This window comes from Nycticebus coucang, chromosome 10, assembly GCF_027406575.1.
Source record: "Nycticebus coucang isolate mNycCou1 chromosome 10, mNycCou1.pri, whole genome shotgun sequence".
NCBI classification, from domain to species: Eukaryota; Metazoa; Chordata; class Mammalia; order Primates; family Lorisidae; genus Nycticebus; species Nycticebus coucang.
In genome coordinates, this window is record NC_069789.1 from 57,239,914 (window position 1) to 57,257,962 (window position 18,049).

The 18,049-nt window shown below is 52.5% G+C and overlaps 1 protein-coding gene across 1 annotated transcript in view; it reads right to left on the bottom strand.

Annotated features, from left to right (window-relative positions):
* Positions 1–13,066, bottom strand: part of CNTN2 (contactin 2) — a 35,082-nt gene extending 22,016 nt beyond the window's left edge. Inside the window, exons 1-2 of the mRNA XM_053607326.1 lie at positions 12,697–13,066; positions 2,999–3,154 (exon numbers count right to left, since the gene is read on the bottom strand). Coding sequence (XP_053463301.1) covers positions 2,999–3,068 — 70 coding nt within the window. The 5' untranslated portion in view covers positions 3,069–3,154; positions 12,697–13,066. The remainder of the gene's footprint in view (positions 1–2,998; positions 3,155–12,696) is intronic.
* Positions 13,067–18,049: the final 4,983 nt, after the last annotated feature.

The window sequence follows — 18,049 nt, forward strand, 5'->3', positions numbered from 1 at the left end:
GGCTTGGGAGAGAGAGCCCCATTAACCAATTAGTGCCTCCTCTCCTGGCACGTGCAGCTGTCAGTCCTCTTCCCCGGGGTCAGGGGTAGGCCCCCATGCTGCAGCTGAGGCCTGGCCCTGACCCCTGGGAGTAAGGGCAGATGTTCAGCAGCTCTCAGAATGAGGTAGGAGGCAGGGCTCCCAGAAATGGCCCAGTATGGGTGTCCCCTGCTCCACTCTCCCTCTCTGCTGCCCTGGGCCTTAGAGCGCCTTACCATGATGACTATGGCACCATCTCAGCTGCAGAGCCCTGTTTAATCCCAAGTTAATGATGGTGGTGGAAGGTAAAGACCCCGGCCCCAGCTGGCACTGCTGGGAGGGGAGGCAAGGGAGGGGCTCAGGAGGCAGCGGGCTGCTGGGAACCACCTTATACGATGGCAGCTTCCAGGAACTCAGTCTGGGGATGGGGGGGTGGCTGGGTGGACCCAGGGCACTGATGCTTTCAGACTATCTTCCTTCCTGACAAAAGCTTTCTGCTCTGCACTCAGTCATCCGCACACCCTCACACTCACCCAGAGTTCTCATAGACGCCTCTCCACACTTCTCACCTCCGCACACTCTATAGTATGTGGACACACCTCACACGCGCGTTCATACATACTTAACGTGCCTCTCTAAGTTACTCAGATGGCCAAATACACACATTTATACACACATCCATTCCACGCACAAACAGGTACAAATGGCCACGCATGCTTACTCACATATACCCGTGTCTGCACAGTAATAAAAACAGGTGCTACTGATTGAGCGCTCCCTGTCTATCAGATACCATGCTCCCTGTTTCCTTCTTGTAACCTCTTTACAAGATAGGTGTGGCCATTTTCTTCTTTTACTATTACGGGTACTGGAATTTAGAAAGTTTAACTAACTTGCCCCCAGCTCATGTAACAAGAAGGAGCAGATCTGAAGATTTGGAGTTCGCCAGCCTCCTGCCGCCAGCATTCTTAACCATGGTACCCCGGGTTCTTGACTTCAGTTTCCCATCAGAGCCATCATAGCCCTTGCTCCAGCTCAGAGGTAAGGAATCAGAATATTTAAGGGTGATGCCCAGGAATCCAAATTTTAAAAAAATGCACTGTGGGCACTCCAAGGGGCAGCTGGAGCTGAGAGCTTTTGTGCGGTGTTGTGAGGCCTTCTAGACATGGGCAGCTGCCCCTCTGTGCAACACCTCGCTCACCCCTCTACCTTCTCAGCCACCCACAGCACAGCACACCCTCACACGCCCCACGCTGTCCTCCACAGCTACGTACACACCCACCCACACATGTACCTTCCCACACGTGTGTGCTCTTGTGTGTACATACACACTCTCTCTCCCTGCCAGGCAAAGCCAGCCTCCTTCTGTTATTCTGGTTGCACACGTTCTCTGGCTCTCTCCTGCTTCCCTGTCCTGGTAACTCTTCCCTAATCACAGGCATCAGAAACCTTGCAGAGGAAGGGGACTAGAGAGGTGAGAAGCTGGAGAAATCCTCTCTGCCTTTCCTCACACCAGGGCTCCAGGGATCTAAAGCTAATCCTGAAGTCCGGTCAGCAAGGGAAGCCAAGAGCTGAGCACCTCGCGGCGGTTGGGGAGGAGGAGGGATGGCATTTGTTACTCATCTTTCTCTCTCTCCCCCCAGGAGGTGGCAGAGCAGACCTGACACCTTGGCAGGTGCCTCCCTGGGTCTCTGTGGCCCCTGAAGCTGCCTCCACCCAGGGTGCAGACCCAGCACTGAGTTTTCCCTAGGGGGGCTGCTAAGGGACCCAGGCACCTCTGCTCTGCTCTCTCGGGGGTGGATGTTTCCCCAGCCTGGCAGCTCTTCTCAGTCTAGTGGGTCCTGGGACAGTTAGCTGAATCTGGGGGTCTAGGTGGCCCCCTCACCCTCTGGGTTAGCCCTGTTTCCTCCTTGGCTGCAGGTTTGGGAGGCAGTTAGGACATAATGAGGACGTCTGAAAGTGTGCCAGTGGGGCCCTTCCCTGGTGACACTGAGGCCTTAAAAATGTTCGGGCTACAGCTCTGCAGAGGGTGTGGGGTGGGGAAGGTAGAGTCTGGGGTGGTTAAAACTCAGGAGGGCAGTGGAGGGAGGGCTTCCCTCCTCCCATGGAGAGGTCTAAGGAGAAAAGAAGGGTGTATTGACAGGGCCAAGGGACAGGGCAGAGGCCAAGCACTGGGTCCACGGGTCCCTGAGAACAGCAGGCGACTGAAGACCCGCCTCTGGCCCGGGCCAGTGGGCAGTCTGGCTCCTGCACGGCAAGCTCTCCGGAGTCCAGCTGGTCTGCGCCTCTCAGCCTGCCCTGCCCTCCTCTCTGCTCTCCCCTCCTGTGAGCCTCCTCCATGGGGAGATCTCGGGCTCCCCGGCTCTGCCTCCTCTCGTCCGGGTCCTGTTCCACACTCAGTCTGTTGGCCGGACTGCAGCGTGGCCTTAAGAAACCCTCCCAGAGTTCTGTGGCATTGACTGCTGTCTCCTCATGTCAGGGAACTACAGAGCACTGTCCCAGAGATGATGAAGTGTTCTATTGTCTGTGCTACCCCATGTGGGTATTGAACGCTTGCAACATGGCTAGCGCCACTGAGGAAAGCATTCCTACAATTGAAGCGAATCTGCTTCGGAGGAGCCCTGCGTGGCTACTGCCTACCATACTGGACAGTCAGCTGTGAGGGCTGTGTCGCTGGCTGTTGGGATAGGGATCAGATTGTGCCATAATCTTGCCATGTGAGCCAGCGCAAGCCACTTATCCACTCAGGGCCATTATTCCTTCATCTATAACATGGCAAAGATGTATTCCCTTTCCTAACCTCAAAGGGAAAGTAACATCCACAAACGGGAACACTTTAGAGAGGAGATGGCCTCAGAAATAGAGGTGCTACAAGAAATGCAGAAATCAGTTATTTCTGTAATCTTTACCAAAATCACAGCAATGATACAACGATATAACCATCCCTGCTAGGCTTTGCAGGCCAGATGACCCCTCTTACCTGGAGAAGAGACCAGGGTTACAGCAGCCAGCAGCAGCACATGTGGCCTCCTCCTGGCAGGTGTCCCCATGGTGGGTGTTCTGGGCAGAGGTGGGGATCGGAGGGGATGAGCCTCAGTGCAGCCTGGGGAGAGTCTGGCTGGAGGCTGACAAGGACCTGGGGAGGCAGACGGGACCAAGTGGCTGAGGAGGGCCCCTCCAGCTCCAAGCGCATCAGAGAGGGTAATGCTTTTACCTCAGCCTGGGGAGCCGGAATTGCCCAAGCGCTAATCCTCCCCAGGGCCTCAGGGGAAGGGGCTTGGCTATTACCAAGAGCTCTTCCCAGTCTGAGTGCCTCCTACAGGCCCCCTGGGAGTCTGGCTCTGCCTTGCACCCCCACCCTCTCCAGCCAGCGAGGTGCTGCTCAGGAAGTGAAAGCTGTGATTAGTTGGGAGGCCAGAACCCACCTGCCTGCTCTGCCCAGTGGTAGCTCTTGAGATAGGTCTGGGAGAGAACCGTTCTCATGCCCAGGGTGGGGAACCAGCCATGTCTTCCTCTGGCAACCAGGACTGGGGGTAACTCTCTCCCTGTCCCTCCCCACAGCTACCTGGGTGGGGGCTAATAAGCCCTTCTAGGAGCTGCATTAAGTCTCTAGGGACCAGCCTAGTTTTTCTGGCTATCAGGAGGGTTCTCACTGATTGACACAACCTCTGACCAGGGTGCCAGGCAAGGCACTCAGATGCTTTGCATAATAGAGTCATGACCTTGGCCACACTTGCACCACTCCCAACCAAAGTGGCTAATGAACCCAGCAGGCCTTCTGGGCTGAAAAAGAGTTAACACTGCTCTTGGAGGAGCCTCCCTCTAGTGGGGGGATGAGCAGAGGCTTAGATAAATACTGAAGTTCCAGAAAAGCTGTCCCTGTAGGCTGCTGAGACTAAGTCATAGGCGTGTCCCATCAGTCTGAAAGATGGGAGGGGCAAGGGCCAGCCTTCCTGTCCTCTGCCCATCCCTGAGAGAGCCTCCTGAGTTCCAAGGAAAGCATGGAATCTCAGGGACCTGAGATTATTGCCAGTTACTGGAGTGAGCCTGAGTCACCAAGCTCCCACTCGGAGCTGCCAGAGGGGTGCAGGGCTCCAGAGAGCCTGACTGGGGGCTCTTTCACTAGCTGCCTATAAGACCTGCCCTGTCTCTGGATCTCAGTGTTCCAGTTCTGACAATGCTCTCAGAGAGTGCAGGATGTCAGAGGGCCTGGCGATGCTGTCCCGGGATGGGGATGGGAGGTGCAGAAGGAAAGCTGCAGAGAACTTGAGACCATCCCTGGGGTCTGTGCAGACCAATCCAAGTTCAGGGTGTGCCTTGTCTCACTTCATACTCTATTGTCTTGGAAAGAAAGTTCCCAAATTAATTATTTATTAATTATTATTATTTTTTTGAGACAAGAGTGTCACTCTGTCGCCCTTGGTAGAGTGTCGTGGAGTCACAGCTCACAGCAACCTCAAACTCTTGGGCTTAAGCGACTCTCTTGCCTCAGCCTCCCAAGTACTACAGGCACCTGCCACAACACCTCACTATTGTTTTCTTGCAGTTGTCATTGTTTAGCTGGCCTGGGCAGGATTTGAACCCATCACCCTTGGTGCATGGGGCCGGCACCATAATCACTGTGCTACGGGCACCAAGCCTCCAAATCCTTTTAAAATACCACTTGTTCCCATCATTCCACAACATTTTCCTGCCTCCTTAACAGCCCCAACTGGCCAGGAGGAGCTGGGAGGAGGGAGGGGAAGAAGTGGCCGCAGGGCCTGTCAGGGAGGATGTGGGTGGAGCTGAGGAGCTGGGTGTGGGGTAGCGGGGAGCATAGGAGCAGATGGCACTCCCTCCCCAACCCTGACTCCAGCCCCTTATCCACTTCTCATTGTCAGGAAAGGCGCCCACAAGCTGCCTCTTGCCAAATATCCGTCCCTGTCCTTGCCACTCTCAGTTCCACACCTGACCCCTGACATTCAGCACAACCATCTCCATTCCCTAGTGATGCCCTTCTGTTCATATCTGACCCCTGCCAGGAAGTGCCTAAGGGGCTCCCAGTGCATGCAGTTATAATTCTTTTTGTTTTTGTTTTTGAGACAGAGTCTCAAGCTGTCATCCTGAGTAGAGTGCTGTGGCGTCACAGCTCATAGCAACCTCAAACTCTTGGGCTTAAGCGATTCTCTTGCCTCAGCCTCCTAAGTAGCTGGGACTACAGGCTCCTGGCACAATGCCTGGCTATTTTTTGGTTGTAGTTGTCATTGTTTGGCGGGCCAGGGCTGGATTCGAACCCGCCAGCTCCTGTATATGTGGCTGGCACCCTCGCTGCTTGAACAACAGGTGCCGAGCCTGCAGTTACAATTCACTCTCTTCTTGACTATACCGTGGTGCCCTGCCGTGGAGCTGTGCCTGCCCCCATTAGAAGGCTGTGAGGTCCCCAAGGGGAGAGATAGGGTTGTGTTCATCTTGGAATCTCCTGTGCTCTAGCACATAATGGGTGTTACTTGTGTGTGGAGTCTGTGTTTTCTGATTGAGAACAGCTGTGATTATATGCTTCTGGGAGCCAGTGAACACACACACTTACAATGGAGCGAAACACAGACACTCCTCAATTTATGACAGGGTAATGTCCCAGCAAACCCATCGTAAGTTGAAAATGCATTTAATATACCTAATCTCCTGAACATAATAGCTTAGCCCACCCTATCTTAAACGTGCTTAGAGCGCTTATATTAGCCTATAGCTGGGCAAAATCACTTAACACAAAAACTATTTTATAATAAAGTGTTGAATATCTCATGTAATTTATTGAATATGGTACTGAAAGTGAAAACCAGAAAGGTTGTCTGGGTACTCCAGGTACAGTTTCTATTGAATGTGCTTCACTTTAGCACCATCGTCAAGTTGAAAAACCTTAAGTGGAAGCATCGAAAGTCAGGGACAATGTGTATCTATCTGAGGAGGCAGACAGATCTCCAGTGCTCCCTGGCAAAGTGCAACACACACTCAGATCTCTAGGGTCCAGGGGTCTGGTCATGGGGGAATCACAGAGGTATGTCTCTGGATGCTACACAAATGCAGGGAGTTATTCTCAGAATAGGAAGGCACTGGGACAGTATGGGACCCTCCAGGATTTAGAGTCTGATGGGCAGGGGTTGGTAATACTGACTTCATCTCTTAAGAGCTTTGTGAGCTTGGATCATTTATTTCCCCTTGGGATGCCTCAGTTTTCTCATCTGCAAAGTGGCATTATAACGTGCACCTTAAACAGAGCTGTTTCGGAGCGTTAAATGGGCTGCCCTGCAGTGGTTTTCCAACTGCTATGACAGCCTTGCGGCTGTTTGGGCTTGTCTTGGGTTGAGGGGTGCAGCTCTTTGGGCTTGTCTTAGGTTGAGGGGTGCAGCTCTTTGGGCTTGTCTTAGGTTGAGGGGTGCAGCTTGGGAGAGAGGATGGGGCTCCAGCCCTCTTTCCACATCCAGCCAGAGCAGCTCCACTTATGCCTGCTTTATCTACTGGACTTTCCTATGATGTTCCCTTAAACAAAGGGTTCTATGGTTCCAAAAAGGTTGACAATCATCCTTTTGGCACTGGTGTGCCATGTCCTGGTGTCTGGCACAGAGAAGGTGCTCAATCACCATTTCTTCCCTGCCCTTTGTCAGCCTGCCAGTCCTGGGAGCTCAGTGGGGGCAGGTGTCTGCTTGGGGAGAAGCTTGGGCTCCAGACACTTATCCTGGATGTGCCAGAGTGAGGCAGAGACAGGCAAACCCAACCCTGGGGCTGAAGACTCAGGGTAGCCTCTGGGCAGACTTCTACCCTGAGTCTGCAGCTGCCCTCCACAGTGCTGGCCAGAGCCGGGCGTGTGAGCATGTCTGTGTCCTAGCGTGCAGGTATATACGTTTGTGTGTATCTGTCTGTCATGTCTCTATGTCCCTATGTATATGTATAATCTGACCTTTGCATCTCTGTATATATGCATACGTCTCCGTGTGTGCATATGAGGCTATCTGGTCTTTGTGCGTAGGGGTGTGTGTGTGCGCAGAGCCTCAAGACTTGGCCCCTTGCCTTGTTTCCACATGACCCACCGGGAGGCATGCACCCTGGATCTTTCACCTCCATCCTGAGTGGTCAGAATTATCAGTTGTCTCTATTGCCATAGATAATTACATAGGTAATCACCAATAATTCAATCCCATTGCTCATCCTAAACTTGAATTTAATCCAGATTTTTACCAGCCATCTCCCCAGCATAAGGGCCCTCTGGGGATTGAGATGAACAGGCTTAAAGGAGAAATGGAGGTTGGGATCCAGGAGCACCTGGTGTTGCCTTCTGGGAGCACTGAAAAGCTGTCAGCCTGATCTGATGTAAACTGAGCTCCACTGTGTGCCGAGGCTTGGGTGAACACTCACAGACACACACGCGGCGTCTAGGCTAAAGGTTGGAGCTTTATTGCCTTCCTGAAGCCAAAGGAGTCGGCACCCAGTTGTACCCAGCGTCCATTTCCATTATGGTGTTTATTAACCACGTGCCAGGCATTGTGCTAAGCACAGGGGAGGCGGTATATAGACACTGCCTCTACAGAGCTCCCTGACCAACTGAGTGCAGCCTAAGATGTGCTCCTGATCTACAGACCAGTCACCGCCCCCACCATCTGCCCTATGACGTGTTTTAGAATGCCCAGGATGGAGGAGGCCTTTTTGTCAGGAACAAGGCTGGAGTGGAGCTATGCCAGGCCCTGAGCTGGCCCTGTGAGCCCCAACCCAGCCAAGCCTTGCCCCAGCCAGCTGCCCTGGTGCAGGGGTGCAAGCACAGGCTGGCACTGGCAGGCACAGGCTGTCGCCAGTGGGGCCAGTCCTGTGAGGCACCAGCACATGGGGGAATGGACCATTTGGGGGCTCAAGGACTCCAGAGGGAATTGGCTGAATTTGCAGGCCCAGGAAACAAAAGGCCTAGGGGACAGCTGGGGGACAGAGGCCAGGAGCTGGACTCTAGCAGGGTTTCCTAGGCCAAGGACCCCTGCTTGGAGCCAGTCAGAAAACGAAAGATATACTCCCCCCAAATGATTCCTGTTGGGGTGCCCAGTTCCTGGCCCCAAATCTCTCTTTTCTTTCCCCCAGATAATGGAAATTGGAGAGCATTACAGAACTTAGCAACTTTGTGAGGGGGCATTAGGGAAATGAGAATTAAGAGCCCAGTTGAGGGCAGAGATTAATAAGATCCTCACCCTGGCCTCTATCTTGTACCACAGCATGCTGGTTATCAGGGCTGACTGTGAGTCCACTAGCCTGGTGCTTTCTAGCCAGTATGATTATAGTATAATTAACTAGTATAAAGCTGGTTATTACGCTCATTAACCCACCTCTCTGAGCTTCAGCCTCCCGTCTGGAAAATGGTGATGAGATAGGCAGGGCCCACTCATGGGACTGTTGTGAGGCCAGCACTGTACCTGACCTATGATAAATAATAAAATCAAACCTTATAACTGAGAATCCTCACAGCCCTCTTGTGCCTGCAGACACTGCCTGCCTGTGGGTCAAGCTCACTTCCAGACAGAGTGCACTCACCAGTGTTTTTAGGAGAATGACAAGTCTATAATCTCTCCGGGCAGCTGCCTCCTGGACCTTTATATCCTTTATACCCTTCAAGTGCAATGGACCTAGGTAAGCACCAGGCTGCAGCCCAAGGACACCTGTCCATGACAGAGTTACACCTGCTACAATTTGTTCAAAGGGGCACAACTGGGATATGCACATGGATGCTCTCAAGTAGATCCTTTTTCTCAACACCTCCCACTTCCTGACTGGTGAGGTCTAAGATGCTAGATCAGCACATTTTCCTCTACCTAGAGTAGGAATTGCCCCCTGGGGTAGCACCATCTTCTACAAAGATCTGTAACAGGGGCGGTGCCTGTGGCTCAAAGGAGTAGGGCCCTAACCCCATATGCCGGAGGTGGTGGGTTCAAGCCCAGCCCTGGCCAAAACTGCAAAAAAAAAAGGATCTGTAACAACCCCAGGTCCTCTGCGGTGGTGTGAGGGGGGCTAGTAGAGTCTCAGTGTGCCTGGCCAGGCAATGGCTGGCTGGGGGAGGAGAACTGTGCTTGAGAGAGCTCTGTGGTGCCCTGAGCTGGAGAAGTCCTCAGGGCACATACGGACTGGACAGGGCCGCAGCGCAGCCGCCCTCTCCACGCTCTCTGCGCTCCCTCAGCTTCTCTGCAGGCTCTTTGTTTTTGCAGCTGATTCCTCGAGCCCCAGCCCTGATGCTGACATGCCCTCTGGGGACAGCTGTGACTCCCAGGCTCATGGGTTTGTCTGAGGTTTCAGCATTGGGCATGGGGGTATCTGGCCTTCCTGTCGCTGCCCTCTCCAATGGAAATAGGTTTTCCTACTTGCCTGTCCCGCTTGTGTGTGTTGTGGGGCAGTGAGTGAGAGCCTTGGAAGAAGGATCCCTTTTTAAGATGCCAGGTATAAAAACGATGGTTTCAACTTGTTTCTGAAGAACCAAATCATAAAGAAAAGTCCCTTTGCATCAGCATAGCAATTTCTGCAGGCTCCCCCCACATCTCTACTGAGAAGAGACTGCCCTCAATTCTCAGACAGCTTCCTGCAGGCTGGTCCAGTGCTAAAGGCTGGTGGGGGTGGCTTCTGACCTGCTCCTCCCCTCAGGATAGTTTATTTTTCTCTGGGGGTCCAGATTAACTCCACCTCTTGGGCTGCAGGAAGGCCACTTTCCGGCCAGACAAAGGGGAGGAGAACCTCTTGGTCTTTGAGGCTGGTAGACCTTGAAAGGGTTCAGGCTCAGGTTGGTCTTGACAGTTGCCCTGTGTGAAGGGCGGGGTTTGACTACCCCAGTAAATAGGGAAACAAATGCCTCCTTGGGTGAGAAGGATGCTGAGGTGCATTTGGGCCTGAGTATGTCCTGGGATGAAGGTTTTTAGGTTTGGGGTGAGAACATTACACACTCTTGCTTTTGTTTGCATCCTCACTGGTAAACAAAGAAACACAGCTAATTTTGTATCGAGGACTCATTAAACTGAAGAAGGGACTTCTTCAATGCAGGAGAGTTACTATCAGGACACAGAGACCACAGAAACTCCTGTAAATGGTCCAGATTAGCAACAACCCTCACTGGTTTGTATTAGGGGTAGTAGTACTCCTGAAGGATGAGAGGTGGCCAGATTGCAGGAGGAAATAAAAAGAATGTCTCCTTACAGATTCCTGAGTTTTATCTTTCTTTTATCACTTGAAAGAGAGTTACTAGGGGTTGGAAGAAATTTACAGGGTCATCCAGCCCAACCTCTATTTCTAACCTTAGATCAACTCCCAGTTCTAAAAGGAGATTGCCCACCTCCTCCAGGCTCATGTTCTTGATAAGGAAGTATCTCCTGCAGTCTAACTTAAATCCCTCCTGCTTCACTGGCATTTTTTTTGCTCTGGTTCTTCCCCTATGTATCAACCACCTCTTCCAACCCCCTGGTTCTGCCCTAGGAATCCCTCTAAAAACACAAATACCACCCACATTCAGGCTTAGAGATTGTCTTAGAATAACACCCTCCCAGCAACATTTGGCTTGAGAAAGTTTCTGGTGGGCGACCATGCATCCTCCAAACCATCCCAAATGTTTTGTTTGCCTGATGGCCTTCAAGGCAGAAAGGATGGCTGGGGGCACACCCTTCTGTGTACTCACTCCTGAGAAGTGAGTTTGGTTAGCCAGACGAGATGCACAACCATCCCGTTGAGCACAGTTCCTCAGAGGCCCATCCCACATGTATCTCTATTTGAGCAACTGCTGGCAGAGAAGGTGCTGGAATGGAATTGCATAAGAAGTGAAAACTGGCAGGGGAATGGTGTGGGGCAGGCTGAGTGCATTCTACCAGGGAAAGGGGGACAAGGAAAGAACTTGGCTGGGTGGGGAGTAGAGGTTGGGGGCAGAGAGTGTGTGTGCAAGGATGAGGGTAGGCTCTTGAGTGGGGGGGACCCTGTTTCTTGGGTGGTGTGCCTCTTCTTCCCTTACTGCTTGTGAATGTGAGGAGGACAGTGGGTTCTGCACCTGTAGGGCAGGTGGGCCTCGGGCGACTTTGAAATCACTGGTTCAGGGGCCCCTCCCTCTCTGTCTCACCTCCTTGCCTCCCTCTTACTGGCTGAGGACTCCCGTGAGACATTAGGAAGAACTTTGACCTTATGGCAAAAGCCTTGACAGTGATTCTACAGCCTGGCTAGGAAGGGGAGACCTGGTGGGCACTCTGAGGAGGGGCTTGGATGCTGGAGAGACAGCACCTCTTGCGACCTCCTAGCCCTCTCCCTGCTCCACCTCCAGGAGGTGTGGTCACACCAGCCTCTCTCACAGGTGGCACACCCTTTGCTGCCCTCCATCTCCAGCAGCTAGACTGGTCCCTCTGAGTAGGACCCAGAGGCAGAGAGACTCAGAGGCTACAGGGACTACAGCTCTCTGGCCAGAGAGTTGGGAGAGGAGGCCGAAACTGTTCCCCAGATGAGATCAGGACATCACCTGTGGACTGGGTTATTTGGGTTGTTCTTCCTCCTGCCTCCATCTGAGCTCAGTTCTCCCAGCCCTCTTCCCTAGAGCCGGGGCCGTGTCATGCACAGCCCACACCGTCTAGTCTTGTTAGATTCATAGACCTCCAAACAACCTTGACTGACAGCTTTCCCCCAGGACATAGGCTTAGCCTCTAATGGGGCAGGAGGGTGCCTGGCTCTACCCCCACCCCAACCGCATGGCACCAGGACTTTCTCCCTCCACAGATGCTGCCTCATCCTCTGCCTTCTTTTCCAGACCTCACCTTCCCTCTCAGAGAAAATGACAGGATTCAGCTCTGGACACTAACTGGCTGGGGCCGTGTCCCCCACCCCTGGCCCATTATGTAAGCCCCATGGGCTGAGTAGAAGGATTGCCCTCTCTTTCTAGAACTCCCCCATACCACTCTGGCCCCAGCCCCTTCACTTACTGGAAAATTAAACTTTGTGCAAAGCCTTTCCTCCCACCAGTGAGGATGAAGGGGAGGGATCTGAGGAGAAGATATGGTTGGGGAGAGGGGGAAAAAAAAGAAGAGGAACTTCAGCTTGGTGGGCCCAGATTCTTGCTCTTTGGGATGTGTTTTGCCTCAGGGAGTCTGCTCCTGAGTCCCAGCTCCTGGACAGGCCTACGTCCAAACTCGTGTCCCCCTCTTTCCTCTCTTCCACAACCTCCCCCTCTGCCCAACTGAACCAAGACTTTGCAAAGATGTCACCAGCAGAGGCAGTCCCCGCATGACCTCAAATCTGGGGATTCAGGGACTTCAAGGGGCAGGCCAAGCCCAGGGCCTGGCCTTACAGACCAGTCTGGTCCTGGACCAGGGCCCCCAGGACTGACAGGGAGAAATTGCCCTCTCCACAGGCAGTTCCTGCTGCCTGTGGCCAGCTCGAATTCCTGGGCACACTCCTGGGGTCCAACTTTATGGTCAGGCCCACCCTCTGAGGGCCCTGCAGGGTGCCACCCATGTAGAGAGGGTACAGGGGAGCCTCCAGGGTCCAGCAGGTGCCTGGGGCTCAGGTGAAAAGCCAGACGGGCCCCTGCAGCCTGGGCGTTCCTGTCCCTGCCCCCTCCCAAGTTACACCGGAGATATTTACAGGAACTGAGAGCAGAGCCCCAGCCCACGCTGGGGAGCCCCTGGGCTGCAGGAGACAAAAGCTCTTGGCACCTACCTGGAGTGAAAGAAGGGTGGTGGCCGGGCAGGTAGACGCTGACGAGTCGGTGACCCGGGGCCTCCGGCCGCTCGTCGCCCTCCGCTCGGCCCTGCCGGCCTCAGCCGCTGGCCGTCCTAGTGCGGCGGCCGCGGCGCGGTGGCGGGTGAGGGAGCGTGTGTGTGCGCTCCCGGAGCCACTGCGGCATCTCCGCAACGAGATGTGCTCCTCCCTCTCTCCGGCTCCGCTCACTGGCTGGCTCCCGTCCTCAGCCAACGCTCAGGGGCCCGGAGATGGCTTCCTTTTGCCCCCCTCCCATCCCCTTCCGTCCCCACCCTCCTGGGTTTACCTCATTTGCTGTCATTTAAGGACCAGGGAGCGAGCCGAGCCCTGGTCTTCCATAACGCACGGACAGCCCGGACTGGCCGAAGGGCGCTGTCTGGCCTGCCTGCCCTCCTCATCCCGTCCAGCCTCCTGGGTGCCCCCAGCTCAGGGTGAAGGGGTGGGGCGAGGAAAGAAAAAGAAAGTGGCTCTTTGCTCCTCCAACCCTGAGATCTAGGAGCAAAAACTCCTTGTTTCCTCAGAAATTCTCTATGAGGAAGGAATCTGGAAACCCCCCAGGCAAGCAGGATGGAGGGGCTGCTTCTGTTGCCCAGCCCAAGTCTTATCTTTATTGTCTCCCTTGCTCAAAAGTATCCTGGGCTTTTGGTGAAAATGTCCAAACGTGAGAGGAAATTTTAAAATATATAATGAAAGTCCATTACGTACCACTCCTAAGAAATTTGAAGACATGCCTCCAGGCTCATTATTTCATGTATACAATTACATGGGTTCTGAGTATTATTTTGTGAGAATAGGACCACACAATACATTATGATTTGCAAAATATTTTTAACTATAGAATCGATCTTGGACACGTTTTGCACATCAGTACATGTGGATCCAAGCCCATTTAAAATCGACCAGCAGTGATGTCATGAAAACCGTCTCAGATTTGGAGATGAATATCTGAAGGGTGCTCTGGGCTTGCTACTGACCGACAGTGTGTGTTTGGCTAGGTGCCCTGCCTTCTCCGAGCCTCAATGGTAACTTGAAGGGGTTAAAGATGGTCAAGGTCTCTTTCAGCTGTGTGATTCTAGGTGCTCACCCTGGTCAGTGACGTGTCTCTACTGCCCTGCTCCTGTCACATGGGGGAGTGCCCAGGAAGGCTGGGGCCTGGAGACAGAGGGATAAGCCATCTGCAGTGCCAGTCGGCCCTGCTAGCCTGTCACTGTTGTCTCACCTCCCTCTGGTCCACCTTCTGTCCAGCTCACACAGGCAAGACTGGGGAGCGTTCCAGATGCTGCAACAGCTGGCAGGATCAGGCTAGCCTCCCGGTTTTAAAAGGCCATATCTGTCAAGCACAGCTCTGTGTCTTCCTGAGTAGAGTGGGGTCTGGGGGCTGGAAAAGGAGAAGGAGCCAGGTGAAGTTCTGCTGCCCAAAGGTCAAAATGCTTGCCCAAGTTCCGCACACACTCCTCTCCCTTCCTTCTGCTCCCCTCCTGCCCATCTTGGGAGACTGTCTTCTTTGTTTCTAATGGGGAGACTTCTGATTTTGCTAATGATGTTTTTCTTAATAACTTTGAATGCTATTGAGCAAAGACAGGTGCATGAACCCCCTTCCAGGATTTCCTTTCTCTTCCTGCTCCTGCCCACACAGTCCTTGTCTGTCTGTCTGTCTGAGGGCTGGCATGTTGACCCTGAACTTCTGAGGTGAGCCTTGCCTTCTGATCCCACCCAAGTCAGCCTGGGGCTCTGAAGAGAAGCTCTTTGAGTTCTCTGTCAGCAGAAAACAGCAGGAGCAGGTTCTTGCCAAGAAAGGGGATGATATGTCTGCTGCCCCCCCCACCCCGGGGGGTGGGGGTGGCGATGGGCTAGGAGATTGGCCAATGGTCTGGAAATGCTTTGCAAGGATTGCTTTAGATGGAGACAGCTGTCTTTGTGACTCTATTTTAGGACAGCTGCTGTCCTTGCACTGTGGGGATGGGTGCCTGGAGAAGGCCATTAGCACAGGTGACTTGGGTCTCAAAGACTCAATCTCATTGCACCAGCCTGCCCCCTGTGGACTCTGGCAAGCCTGGTAAGTGAAACAGAAATATTTACCAGGCCTAGTCCCAGATGAGGAGACAGCTCCCAAAGTTTCATCTGCTCATTTGTGTGAAGCTCTCAGCTGCATCTGGTACAAATGCATTTTAGGGGACAATGGGGATCCTCAATACCAATCTCTGAGGGGTTCCTATTCCTAAAGAGACAATGAGGTGGGCATTTGGGGGTCCAGGCTGAGTTTTGCTGGTAAGGTCTATTAGTTTGATAATAACAGAAATAATATCTGTTTTGAATGCCTTCAATGTGCAGGGAACTCTGCTAAGTGCTTTACTTGAATTACTTGCTGAAGGAGTGTTATTATTGTTATCCTCACTTTGCAGATGATGTTCAGTGAGAGTGAGGAACTCACTCAAAGTAAGCAGCAAACCAATGGAGAGGCAGCGTCTGTGGCTGACTTCAGAATCCTGGTTTAACCATGGTGCTGTGGACTTCAGCCACCCGCTGTCTGCTCTTCTAGGGTGGGCAAAACAGCAGGGAAGAGAATATCCTCTTTCCTGTGCACGCCAGAGCCTGGAATCCTCAGTGCAGTTGACTACAGGGGCAACTCTCATTTCTCTGGCTAATCAATATGACTCCATGTTGTCCAGAGCTGCGACACCCGATATCCAAGTTGAGTCCCCAAAGACATTCAAATAGGGCACAAAAGGGCGAACCAAAGATGATCAGGTAGCTAATCAAATGGGTCACTAATTTGCCTGTAAACATGTGGTGCCCCTTGGGGGGCACTGAGAAGGCATTTTGAAGGCCCTCCCAACCCTTCCCAGACCATCTGCCTCTTCCCATTGCAGCTGCACAGATCAATAGACATGGAGCCCAGTGGATCTCCAACCGGTCAGGGAGGGGCCTTGGGGTCCAGTCCCAGGAGACAGAAAGTGGGACAGAAATAAGAGCCTGCCAGGGCCCTAGAACACTGCAATTTTGCGACCTCTTTCCTCACCAGTCCCAGGCCTCACAACTCCTTTCCCAGCCTCTCCAGCCACCAGCATCTTGACTCTGATTTTGGACTCCAGACCCTTCTCTAGATCTCCCAGAAGACCATGTATTTATGGAGCAGCTGTCTGCCTAGACTCGCAGGGGTCCTCAAACTTTTTAAACCAGGGGCCAGTTCACTGTCCCTCAGACCATTGGAGGGCCGGACTAGAGTTTAAAAAAAAACTATGAACAAACTCCTATGCACACTGCACACATCTTATTTTGAAGTAAAAAACAAAACGGGAACAAATACAATCACACCGCCGCATGTGGCCTGTGGGCCGTAGTTTGAGGATCCCTGGTAGAGTGTCAGGGATTCATAAGTTTGAGGACATGGTTTGTCTTCCAAGTGCCTGTGACCTTTTTGGGAGCAGTGTGTTAGCGGTAACGGGACTGTCCCCCAGCTTCAAAGAAGAATGAGATGGCTGCTCTGAAGGCAGACCAGTCTGACTCTTCACCCTGCTACTGAGGAGCTGTGTGGCCATGAGAGCCACTTAATCCCCCACCCAGAGAATGGGATTAAGACACATACTGCACTGAGTTGATGTGAGAGTTGAATTACACCTGAAGGCCCTCACACAGTAGGTGTTCAATGCATGTCAGCACTGCCCCTTGGGGACTCAGCCTTCTGTAAAATAAGGGTATGTACCTGTAAGGCTGAGCCCTTCCTATTCTGCCCCAGGGTGCTGCAGTGAATGGATAGGGTGGCTCTGAATTTGTAGTCAAATGGACTCTGTCCCAGCTCTGTAAAGTCTACCTGGATGATATTAGGCAGGTCACTGAATGATACTTAATTGCTTAGAGAATCCATTTCTTCTTCAGTAAACTGGGAATAATCCCACTCCTACTTAGGATGGTAGTGAGGATATGTGGATTAAACATAATGATTTTTAAAAGCACTTTATGAATCATCAGGTGCCCTACAAAACACAGATTATTGTTCCCTGGACTGTGCAGTTTCTGAAGGTAGGCATTATCTCATCAATGCCTGTGTTTTCCCAGTTCTCTACCCTCCTGCTTAGCACAGTGCTTGGTGCATAGTAGAGACTCAGTACATATTTTTCGACTGGGCAAATGAATGGGGAATGACTATAGTAAGTATTCAGAGGAGAGAGGAGGGTGGGAGGTGGGGGCAAGTTTTGGCAGGGGTGGGGTGCAGCTTGAATCAGGCCTGGAAAGTCAGGAGGTTGGGAGTGCATTTCTGGCATGGAAGAAATGCAGTGCCGCAGGAGATAAACCTGGGACTTAAGAAGAAGATGATTTGTGTAGGGCCTGGTTTGTACCCAGCCTAAGCCGGGGGTGGCAGAAGGGAAATCTCAATACTTTGTTTGCATTTGCCTTCCTAATTTCACTTGAAGGCCTGGAGGGGTCTTTGGCCCAGCGGGGCCTAATTATTCTCTTTGCTGTTTCAACCCAGGGCTCTTGGAGCTTCTTTTTCAGCCTTATAATAGACGATGCTAATGTCATTATTAATATTTAATAGTAATGATGCTAACAATGCCCTGCATTTATGTGGTCTCTCCAAAGAGCTCAAAGAACCCTGAGTTCTTTTTTATGAAACAATTTGACTAGTGTGGGAGGTGGGAGGGCAGGGCAGTGGAGAGGGATGGAGTCTTAGGGAAATCGAAGCCCCTAAGGTGAAATGATCGGGCTAAGGTCATAGAGCAGTGGAGGTAGAGCTGGAACTAGGATTGGGGGACTGGGTTCCTTGAGCCCCCCCAGGGCATGTGAGTCTAAGGAGGATTTTGCTGGTGGCAGCATCTTTTGGTCTTGGAAAGAGCCATGCTATGCAGAGGACAAAAGGGAACAGTTATTTGTGTGTGGGGAGCAGCTTCCCTGGATGTGGCCACCCAGAGTGGATGGCCTCTGAGTCTGAATATTCTTTACTAAGTCTGCCTAGGGTGGCTAATGGGCTACCATGGAATGTGGGAGCCAGAAGTGGCCTGCTGGGGCCTTAGGCCAGCCCCCTGTACAACTTTTGGGAAGCAGTTTCAATCTACCCACATCAGTGCGTAATCTCAGGGCTGCTGTGGAGTGCTACACTGGGAGCTCCTTTATGTAAGGGTGGCGTTGGTGGGGCCCCTGAAGGAGACAGTGTAGAGTAGTCTGGAAGGGCCTGTGGTCAGACAGATCTTGATTCTAATTCCACCCACTTTATTGGCTGGCTGTGTGACCTTAGGCTTCTAAACTTCAGCTTCCTCATCTGTAAAAGAGAGGGGAGATTCTCTGCCTCAAAGGGTTGCGTGGATCAGATGAG